Consider the following 12,141-nt stretch of genomic DNA (forward strand, 5'->3'; position numbering starts at 1 on the left):
TCTAAACCAATGACATAAATTCAATGAGAAAGACACTTACAGTCAGTTTAATGGCCTTTTCTGGAGCAACCCCTATAAGCTGTGGTATCAGACCTAGGTAAACAGAGAGAATCGTTAGCAACATAGATGTACTAGACATGAATATACAAGCCCAACAAGGGATGGTTTTCCCCATATTATTTACCCATCAAACATTTTAGAGTTTTCATTAAAATGGGAAAAAATGGATTATCCTAAACACTCTGTATATGTATGTAATAATTATTTACGTGAAATATAATGTTATGCTTCCTCAAGGCTAACAATTCTTTTCTTAAGTATGCTTCCTTTAAAGCCTAGTTATCTAACACCTCCCAAAAAGTACATGAGGAAGGAATGGAGCCCATGGATCTTCCCTATTCCAGGAACACTGTCAATAAAAATGTAACCAAATTCCCTCTCTTTACAACCAACACCATACAAACATACACAGACACTTTAAAGAAGTCAGTGTTATATGCTTGGAAAAGCTCTGCAAAGCGTGCTGTAAAGTAGACCCAGATTTTGCCACAGATGATGCTACCTGTGTAACAGCATACAGTTGCTTTGTTATTACAGAATACCAACTCCCATAATTTTCTCCTTAGAGAAACTCAGAATTCAGTACTCATTTATTTAAAAGGAAGCCAAAACTGCAAAGAAAAATGCAGTTTAAGTATCATTTAATGGGTATCTTCTACAAGCAAAAACATATGCCTATTGTATTATTTACTAATATATGTCAAACTTAAGACATTTCAAAAGAACCCTCTTAAAACAAAGGAAATCATTATTCTTAGAAAGTTAAATTTCCCAGGCTGGCTGCAAACTGGAAAAGAAAAAAACATATAAACAATTCAACATCTGTAGATATTCATAGAGCTCAGCTTTCTAAAGCATACAGATTATCCAAATTGTTAGCACGTTTCTTGCATAGATTTTTTTAAAGATGCTAACAATAAACATTTTATATCCTTTAAATCACCCAGCCAAGGGGGAGTTATGTATGTGTTTGCACGCTCACTGCTGATCTTAAGCCCTACTTTGAGGATACTGCTGAGTGATTTTCTATGAGTTGAGAGCCAGCAAGTAATCATACATACAGGCTACTGTCAGTCAAACTGAATTATCAATGACAAACACAAATCTGAACACACCTTTAATGGGTAGCAGACTGTTAAAAGAATAAATCAGCAGATGGCAGTCTTAACTTGCTAACCCTCATGATTATCAGGCCCTATTACTTTTAATCTAACTCCCATACAACCATGTCAGCATGTGTATTTGTTTTACAACTTGCCTCCATAAGGCTCACGGAATTTTAATAAAGTACTGATTTATGTCATTTTATCATTATTTCCTGCAAAGAAATTTAGGCTAATCTGTCAACAATTTTGTCAATCAACTGACAGAATAATGGACCAGTTCTAAGCAATATATGACAATCTCAATAATCATAGTGTTCACATACAGGACTCCCACAATCTTCTCCCTAATACAAGAGTCTCTCATTTAAAGGACTGATTTTATTAGCTCACATCCTGAATAAAGCTAGCAATCCCTCTGCCTCTCCTCACCTCCTCCCACCAAAATCATTACACTGGACCCATTTAATTAACATGACATTTCTCCCAAATGAAATCTTCTGTAAGCATCCATCCATTGAGAAGGCTAAACTGTGCAGTATATATCTAGGGTCCTTCTAATAGATGACATTCTCTTTAAAAGTACACCAAGGAGGAAGAAAGGTCATCATTTGACAAAGAAAGATTAGAGATGTCAAAGAAAAAAAACAACCTTAGCTCCACTCAACGAGCAGATTCCCTATTAAATAAAATCTAGATATGCAGGGTTTAATACAGTTTAAAACAAGCATTCACATGACAGATCTGCATTCTGGACAACGCACACTTCTTCCCACGGAGTACACGCTGTACAGCTAGAATTTAGAGAGGCTAGAGCTCTGAATATTTGAGCACAATTAATTACTTTCATTCTCAGGAGCTGAGTATTTGAGCCTAGTTTGATTTCAGAACCACCTTCTTCTCTTATGCTACACATACTGCCAAAAATAAACATCCTCATGACCTGCTCCTTCACATATAAGTGTATCCGAGCTACATTTCTCACTTGAATATCTGCACATAATGCTAACCAGAGGTGTTTTTCCTCCTGTCCATGAGCATAAAGCTTTGTTCAGGCCCAGTCTTTCTTTCCAAGGAAGAGGTTCTAAGCCAAATAGTTCAACAGAGCTCAGAAAGAGCTAGGGATTAATGAGACCGTGTGTGCAAACAAACAAGTACAGTAAATTACATAAATGCCCTGGACTTGAGTACGTATAGAGTATTTTCAAAGAATTCCAAGTGGCGCCCAAAGAGATTAAAAAATTAATCTCCCTCCCAAAGGAAACCCTAAATTCTAATGTGAAAACATGTACATGAAAGTCATTCCCTCTCCAAAGAGAACAAGTTGCTACAAAGCCAACGGGGGTGGGGAGAATTCTGCATGGGGCCGCTGCCTCTGATGCCGACAGCACTGTGCTCAGCCAGAGCTGGTGGTAACATTCCCAGCAGAAGAAAATCTCTCTGCTTTCACTCAGTGCCTCTGAGCCAAGGGGAGGAAGGAGCAAGAATTAGACTTGGAGCCAAAAGGTTTTCTTTTATTTTTTGTAAACTTTGGATGACTCACTGGAAAAGACTTATGAATGGTCTCCTTGGAAGAGACAAAAACATTTGATATTTCTTTCAGTTGAAACAAGTGGGTAGAGGGCAAACTCACCTTCGAGTGGCAGCCTGGCTTCTATTTCACAGAGAAGAGGTGTATTTCTCCTCTCTAATTCTTTGAGAAAAGAAGCTCTCTATTTCTTAGCTGTCGTCCTTGATTTCTACCTGCAGACACGTGCCTTAGTTTGTAAGAGCACGGTGACCACAGACCCATATTGGGACACACAGGATTTGGATTCCAAGAAATATAAATAGCAGGAAGAAGAAATGAAGACCTTGTTTGCAGACTAATATTGCTAGCTATTAGCAAGAATGTAAAAAGGGAAATGAGCAATGAGAAAATAGAATGAAACAGCCCTAATCTGACTGGACAGGCTACGCATTGATTTTCATAACGTGCAATTTAAAAGCTGCTGCTGGTGAGATAAAATCACTAACTTCAGCAGCTGAGATTTGCTTACTCACCCCGGTAGAGTCCAAAGAAGCCCTCATAACGCAAGACTTTCTTAAAGCAGTCAAAGCTGTTTTTGTACATCAGCTCCCCCACAACAGAGCCAGTGCCACGTTGGTTTTGCATGCGGGTCTTCACCAGATCTATAGGATATACTGCAGTAGCTCCCACAGCTACAAATAAAACAATTTTTAGGCTTAAAAGAGAGCACAATTAAATGGAGAATCAATAAGGACAACAAATCCCGTCTCAAAGGACTAGAAAATAAAACACAATATCTATTCTCACAAAAGACTATGTTATTTTTCCTTCTCCCATACACAGCTGAAGGATGACAGGCTTGCAACTGATGGGAGCCATAAATACAGCTGTTTCAGAGAACAACTGTAGTGGATTTTCAAATCATCACCAACATTAGATAATCAACACTCAATTTTCTATGACAACATTAAACTATTATATATAAAACTTATTTCTTTAGATTTTCCATTAAATGCCTAAATATTATACAGTTATCCCTTAAAATGACTATATATGTATACATAGGTGGCTGTAATTTTAAAATTTAGTTTACTAAATTATTTAGATAAATGAATCTTAGTTGCAACCATAATATTGGAACCAAATCTCAACACGACCCTATCCCTATGTACAGAATTTGGTTTCAAAAAATGAAGTCCAGGCTTTAGAACTTCTCAGGGACTGAAAAATTTATAACATGAACTAGAGTATTATATTTTTCAATGTTGAAAATCAAAACATGCTTTGCAACTTCTAAAACTGAGACTCAAAAGAAAAAAAATAATAGTTTCATCAGTTCAGGCTTGTTTTGAAAACTCCTAAGTATTTTAATCACACCTGCTAGGTTCTTCTCAAAAAAGCAACTTCAGATTCTACACATTTTCTATGGAGAGATTTAAGCAAAAACAGTCTCAAATTTTGCCCAGGAGCAGGGAGGGAAGGTTCATTTTAGCAAATAAACTACAAGTCTCGATACTCTTCAACCAGTAAAAGGGGAGAGGAAAAAATACAAGCAGAAAAGCAAAAGTGAATCACTTTGAGAGGTTGTTTTATTTCATAAGGTTCTGGGATTTGTACCCCAAATCTTGATTTCCTACCTGCCCCCACCCAACACCATAAACACAGTTTTATTCTCCATTTCCTCCACCGGCTCTAACCAGCATAATTAAGGTGAGTGCAGCACAGCATCCAAGACTGTCACCTTACTACAGAGGTTTCGTCCTGAAGACAGAGTGGAGCCAGAGGGGCCATGGCCATGCTGGGACAAGTCCTCTGATCACAGGTGAAAATAAAGAACACTTCAGAAAGCCCCGTAGTCGTGACCCGTGCGAACAACGAACTGCACCTTTGCTGATCTGTCCCGGTCTAGTGAGATAATATTACATTAACACAAGCTTGAAATAGCACATAGACATGTCACTCACCTCCAGCAATTGAGCCCAGAGTGAATCTGTAAGCGGACTCGGCAACCTGGAGCCAGACAGTCCTGCCTAAACCGAAAGATTGCTGTGGGGAGGAAGAAAACGTAAAAAGTTTTGGAAAAGCATACAGCAAATGAAAAAAGCTACAATTTGGCTATTTTAAGATTTCTAAATAGATACCTTTATTATTAGCATTGAAAAACCATATCCAGCCAAACAGACGCAGCAGCTTTTCTCCCCCCACTTTTTTATAAGCCTAGTAATGCCTCATTTATCTGCTACTATTGAGAAAGACACTATCATTCTACAGAAACAAATCTTTCAGGTAAATAAACATTTCAGATATAAAATCTTTCCCTCTTCTTTACTTTAACCAACTTACAATTTAAAAATCTTTCTCAAATGTACAAAAACTATCTTGATTCCTAAATCAGAGAATGTTGATCATAATCTACCATTTCTAATGACTACAGGTCATCATATTCATATGTCCATCAGTTACTGCACCAAGATCTAACGCAGCTGTTTGTGCTATTTTCCCATGCCTGACAGCTAGTACTTCTTTTACCAACAGCCTCCTAGTTTGATTTTGCTGCCTCTCATCTTTCAGGGCCTGAAAAATCACATAACTAGGATTGTTAGGACTATACGTAAAGCAAAGTCAAAGGCTTCTCTTTTGGTCTAAAGTGAATAACTTTAATAACTACTATTTCAAGGGTTCAGAACCTTTGTCCCCTTATTTCTGGCTTTGCAGCTCAACCACTGAGGATATCGCTAGTATCTGTGACCGAAGCTACTGAGCATTTGCTCTCCTAGAACTATGTATTCCCCAACTCTACCCGGGCAAAGAAAACAGCTGAAGGGCTTTAAAAACTAAATCCCTAGGGCCTCAGGCTTATACATTTTTAAAAGGCTTCAAATCATTCTGCTATGTAGTTAGGCTGAGAACCACTGTCCTAGCCACATTTATAGTTCTAATGTAAAATCTATTATGATACTAAAGCACAGGGGAAAATCTTATTGTGATTCAGAATGTTATTCCATAGGTATCCCACAGCATAAATGATCTGATTTGCTTTCATTTGTACAATCTCTTCAAAGCTCAATTAACCAAGTTAAACATGGCAAAGCCAGATATTTACAATTTGGAAAGGAACCTATAGAAATGTTTTATCTGCCTTCCTGTTTTGTAAATTTTGCACCACAATAAGCATCATTTCTGTTTTAACCAAAGCATCTGATATCTAAATATTTAATGTTTGATTGTGATCTCTGTAGGCAGAGATCTTTTAAAAGCTCATTATGTTGTGGTTCAATAAATTGTATAGTAAAAAGGAAAATAGGTAATGTTTAATGAAAAGTCAAGATGAAATGCTTGGAGAACCTGGCAATTAGTAAAACATCATTACTTCAAAAAATATCACTACATATTTTATAAATCTCAACTATCCCAATATACCAACTTTATTATAATCTGATTAGGTGAAAGTATAGATCTATTACATCCAAAACTGTATTTAATATATGGGAGAAATCATCATACAAAGGGTGGAAAATTACACGTAGTAGGACATAATCATGGTCTTGTAGGGAATACATTTTTTCCTATCAAGTTAGCCCAAGCAACTGCCTAGCCATCTCTTATGCCTGATTTACATGTTGTAACAAAAGTGAGTAATTAATAATTTGAGATTGGTACTTTTATTTGAAATCTAATAAGGGAAAGAGAAGGATATTTTAACAAAACCTTGAGTATAAGCCTAATTTTGATTCATTCACAGAACTGCAAAAAATGTGTCATCCAAAAAGATAACTACTTTTTGTTCTGTTTATTACTATAGTAGTTATACTAATTTTGGACTGTTTAGAGATTTGCTGTCTCCCAAAAGGTGAAAGTACTTTACCAAGCACTCCAGGACCTGCACCCTAATGCAGCCCATAGGAGTCCTATGTTTTTCAATCTTCTGGAAATAAATTCCCCTGTGAGACCATTAGGAGGATGCTGACTCTTAGCAATTTCTACCCACAGTGAGACCACACTGTACTATTTTGTCAGTCAGTCTACTGCACATACAAAGGTATGATGGTGATACTATGGACAGGACAGGTGACTTGCCAAAGGTCTCACTATGAAATGGGGAAGAAGCAGAGTGATGGCCCTGGTCACCCCAAAGCATTCTCTATTGTTCTTTAAGTCAACAGTCTCCAACAGCTGTTTATGACTGAACACTCCTGCCAGGCAAAGATTTTAAGCACCTAACCCCAATATATGATTTCATTTATAAACTATATGCATGTTTCACAGTACTAATTATATATATATATAAATCTAAATAATAAATATTAGAAAATTACATATAATATACACTTTAAACATATACAAAAATAGAAATTATAAAAGAATGAGATGAAATGAAATGATTTTTTTAAATTTTATTTTTCATTTATTAATGCAAAAATTTGGTATCACTTTAAGGTATTATATTGCCTGAATATGCTTCAGTTAGTTTTTTAAATGTTAATTGAACACAGTGAGGCTAACCAGCTAATTCTGATAACTCTGTTTCAAAGACAACATAGCTGAAAACAAACACAATCTGTACCTTCAAGGTAAAGATGATGTTTAACATCACACATTTTGAAGAAATTCAAGTTATGGCATTTTGCTTAGATTTAAAAATCTTTTAAAATTAACGTGGCTGTTATGCTACCTACTAAACACAAAACATATACTTTTTAACTTCTCAAAACATGCACGTAAAACTTTTTTCCAAAACTGGAGTTTCTCAATCATAAAACTGGGTGAAAACAAACCTCAATCTCATAGATTATGAATTATTTTCAATCATGTCTCCTTCCAAAAAAATATGTTGAACTAAAACTAACAGAATAAAAGGGTGATCCCAAATAAGAATCAAGTAACCACTAATTCCCTTATTCATATAAAAGATCTCTCCTGTGTTCAACTACATATATTTTCTTTATACTCTCTTCCTTTAAAGAATGTTTATAAGCCCTACAAAATCCTATGAAAACTGAAGGATTATATTGTGCTTTAATTCTTAGCTAAAAACATCTCTAACTATAAATACCCAAGTGCCGTTTGAAAGAAACGTCGCCTCTACCCTTATTAAACAGCATTTATTTTAAAAAATACATGTAAAAAAATATATATGGTTACTAAAGGTTTTTTTTTTAGGTTTAGCTATCACTATAACTTATGGTTCACTTGTATTCGGGTATGTAAATTAATATAATTAATGCTATGGATTTCACCTTATGAATATTCATAAGTAGAATGCCACTGTAGCTGTCATCCCTATTAATGACTGTGTACTGAATTTTTAGCATTTAGGCTGAAAGAAAATACTCAGCACTAAGAAGATCGCCTACCGAGAGCAAATAGGCCAAAGGAAAAGGTGCTCTTTCGTTTAAGGTTATGATTATGATCATGAAGGTGATATTTAACAAGATTAATTAAGTGTTTTTCAAAGCAAAATAAGAGCTGAGAATCTTAAATGATTTTTAACCTGCTCTCTTAGCATATGTGTATGAGAGGAAATGACCTGAGATCTCATTTGGAGAGGAGAGACTTCTTTGGCTTTTGTTGTCAAATGTACCTCATCCGATAAATAAGAATTAGATAAAGCAAGGTCATGTCAGTTAACAAGTCAAGTAACTTGCCCAAACCACGCTGCTTCATGCAACATGCCAACCCGATAAAGAGAACTGCCTCTTCCGAACGGCATGCTATTCATGGATAGAAGAAAAGGAAGGAAAAGCTGAAGTCTTTTATACTGAGCATAGGAGGGGGAAAAAAAGGCTAGATTTCACATCAACTAAAACGTATGATTGGAATGGCAAAATAAGGCTAGGGAAAGTAAAACAAAATTCTTTTGTCAGCAAATCACATCTATGAATTTAATATGCCTGGATTCCAATTCAGTCTTCTTGGCTTTACAAAACAAGATTAAAACCCAAAGCTGTGACAGTCAAAGAGACGAGGGTAAAGAAAAAGAAAAAAAAATTCTCCCTAATACTAAACAATACATACTTTTCTCTCAGTTAAGAGGGGAGTTAAATTGTGTTCAAGACTGTAATACGTCTTTAATAATTTAAATGCCTCAATGGCTAATAAATAAATAAAACTCCTAAAATGGCTAATAAATAAATAAATAATATATAAACCCAATTTCCTCCTCTTTGAGAACAGACTTCCATTGATGGTAAAACTATCACAGGTGACAGAGGTAAAAAGTTCCCAAAAAAAGGAACTAGTAAGTGGATTGTAATGTTTTCTCTTTACTCATGAATCCAAAGTTCAAAGAAGATCCACGAGAATGCAAAATACACAATAGAGACAAAGTCCTATGTCGAAGGAATGCTATACACACAATAGAGAGAAAAATCATCTAATCATATTTTGGCAGAATCCAACCCAGCTTATATTCCAAAAGTTCTTTATGTGAGCGGTCTGTAGCTTGAATACATGTTCCCATAGAAACAAAAACTTTTTTAAAAAGTACAAATATGCGCAAGCAGGTCCATTATAGATTTTTACCAAATTTAGCTGAAAAAGTAATTATGTGATACACAGTAAAGAAAAAGTTTGTTTACCCATTCTCATACAGGGCCAAAATTGTCCTTTAACCTGGTTTTAACCTCCAAAGTGCTTCAGGCTCCAAAAACGTCCCATCCTCTTCTCTCTGCAACCCATCTCCTTTTATTTAATTCACTTTCCCCAAATGAAAATTTCCAAGTTTCTCACTGTTCATCTCTATACCACAACATATTTACCCATTCTACTGTTGATGAATATTGGAAAATCATTTCCAGTTTTTTACTATAGCGAATAATGCTGCTATATACATTCTTGCAGGTGTCTTTTAATCAACATATGTACTCGTTCCTGTTAGGGACTACACCCAGGAAAGGAACTGTCAGGTCACTGGGCATGTCTCTCTTCAACTGTAGTTGATACTGCCAAATAGTTTCCAAAGTTGTGATAGAGCTTTATGACAGTTACCATTCCTCCATCTCCTAACCAACACTTGTCATTGTCCGGGTATAATTTGGGCCAATCTGGATAGTATAAAATAGCACTGAATTGTAGTTCTAATGTGTATTTTCTCTGTTTACTAATGATACTAAACTTTTTTTTCTTTCTTCTTTTCTTTCTTTTTTTCTCTCTCTCCCTTCCTCCTTCCCTCTCTCCCACTCTTTCTTTCACCATTTGGATATCCTTTATCTTTACCTTTTGTGTAGCTTGTCTTTTCATCCTTTCAGTGATACATTTTAATGAACAAAAGTTCTTAAATTTAATGAAGTTCAACTTATTAAGCTTTTTCTTCACGACAGGTATTTTGTACCCTGTTATGAAATCTTTGCTTATCTCTTGATCATGTGTTTCTTCTGTTATCTTCTGTATAATTTCATATGTTATCTTCTGTAAGCTTTTATCTTTCACATTTAGAATATGCCAACTGAAATAGACTTTTGTGTATGGTGTGGAGTAGGGATTTTTTTTCTATATGAATCCATCAATTAAGTTTTTAAAAAATGTAATGTAGAATTTCAGCCAGCACAAAAAATTTAAAAAGTTAAATATTTCAGGCAATAAAGAAGAAAATATGAAGATATAATTCTTCCTCACTTCCCATCCCCTCCCACCTAAGGAAAATAGATGAGGGTGGATGAAGGAGTTATGTCATATATACATTTGAGCCCAACTTGGAGCTTGCTCAGATAGGCTTCTCATATTCAACAAGAGGAACAACCACAACAATAATAGTGGTTAACATTTATTGCATGCCAGTGTAAGTGCATTTTTCATGTAATTCTCACAATAATCCTATCAGATGGATACTAGTGTCTCTATTTAATAAATGAGGAAACTGAGAAAGGAAGGATCTTACATTATCAGTGCCCAAGTTCTTAACCTCTGCCTCTTTCATAACTTCTATTTCTGAGCTCACAGATTCTCTACCATGCACATGTGTTTTCACAACTTTCATAATTTGAGATAACAACAAAATATGCCGTCCTTCCTATTTTATACCTAAGTTTCAAGTAGATTTCTATAGGGGAATACTCTACATATGAAATGTAAATAATTATGTATTCCTAGTTTGGTAATATAGGAAAAATTATAAGAGAATAAAAAATATCTTCCGGAAGTGACATGAAAATAGTTATACTTAGCATTATTGTAATTCTGCGGTCTAGAGAATTTAAAAAACTGAGTCACTGGGGCTGGTCCGGTGGTGCAAGCGGTTAAGTGCGTGCGCTCTGCTGCAGCAGCCCGGGGTTCGCCGGTTCGGATCCCAGGCACGCACCAACGCACTGCTTGGCAAGCCAGGCTGTGGTGGCAACCCATATAAAGTGGAAGAAGATGGGCACGGATGTTAGCCCAGGGCCTGTCTTCCTCAGCAAAAAAAGAGGAGGATTAGCAGATGTTAGCAGAGGGCTGATCTCCTCACACAAATAAATAAATAAATAAATAAATAAAAACTGAGTCACTAAATTTGTAGTCTACATGGCTGCCTTAGAATGCTTGACAAATCTAAAATATATTAACTGAAAAAAGTTTTTTCTAAAAATTGCAGAAAGTTTATTACTTTGGTTGCTGTAAGAACTTAGGCATATATTTATATTATTCTACTTGGGTCCTAGCCTGTATTCCTTACAAAGTTTTAATGCTACAAGGAAAAAGGAGGACACATTTAGAATTTTGAAAGAAAAATAAAAATAAAAATCTCTTGATTCACACCATTTTTACAGAATGCAAGAGCTTGAAGGAATCTTGGAAATATTTAAAGGTACTCACTTTACTGTAGGAGAAACTGAGGCCCAGAGAAACTTGTACCAGATCCCAAGGATAGAGAAGGTCAGATTTTACAGTGGATGTAACTAGGGACATTAATTTGAATCCCTCTTAAATAATCTTCATAAATCTGTTTCTATGAAATTCTAAAAATTATTTATGATTTCTACTGAGTTTTATTTTCTTAGGTGTTGTTTTTACAGTAATTTATAGGGGAAAATAGATTTTAAATCTTCATTTTTATTTCTCTACTCCTAACTCTCAGCAATAAGACTACCCAATCTAGCTGATATGTGAGAGGAAAAACAATGCAAGCTCTGAGGTTTCTCCTTTGGGGACAATGCAAGAATACCCAGGATCTCTGTCTGCTCTTTGGAGATTCTGGATCCCTGTGCCATCCTACTGGTTAGGGAAAAGGCAGAGAAGGCACTCCACCACCACTAGACATGCCAATCAGAAACCCAGGGAAAGAGGAAAAAGTGATGGTTTTTATTACTGCCCATTTCCTAAGTATGTGACAAGAGCTTTGAGGCCATCCACGCCAGCATAAAGCATCAGTGCTGCTACTGAAGGCAGGCAAATCATCTTCGAATCCGTCTTCAAGAAAATTTACACCAGTAAATTACATCACCCTCCTAAGGACTAAGAAACATGAGAGATGTAGACTTCAAGGCACCGAAGATT

At 35.7% G+C, this 12,141-nt stretch overlaps 1 protein-coding gene across 3 annotated transcripts in view; it reads right to left on the reverse strand.

Moving 5' to 3' along the window:
- Nucleotides 1–12,141, reverse strand: part of SLC25A12 (solute carrier family 25 member 12) — an 86,534-nt gene that overhangs the window by 20,458 nt on the left and 53,935 nt on the right. For all 3 annotated transcript variants that reach the window (XM_058549245.1, XM_058549247.1, XM_058549246.1), the window contains 3 exons: nt 4,638–4,719; nt 3,207–3,365; nt 41–93 (listed from right to left, as the gene is read on the reverse strand). In XM_058549245.1, coding sequence (XP_058405228.1) covers nt 41–93; nt 3,207–3,365; nt 4,638–4,719 — 294 coding nt within the window. The remainder of the gene's footprint in view (nt 1–40; nt 94–3,206; nt 3,366–4,637; nt 4,720–12,141) is intronic.

Source organism: Diceros bicornis, chromosome 10, assembly GCF_020826845.1.
Source record: "Diceros bicornis minor isolate mBicDic1 chromosome 10, mDicBic1.mat.cur, whole genome shotgun sequence".
Classification (NCBI taxonomy): Eukaryota; Metazoa; Chordata; class Mammalia; order Perissodactyla; family Rhinocerotidae; genus Diceros; species Diceros bicornis.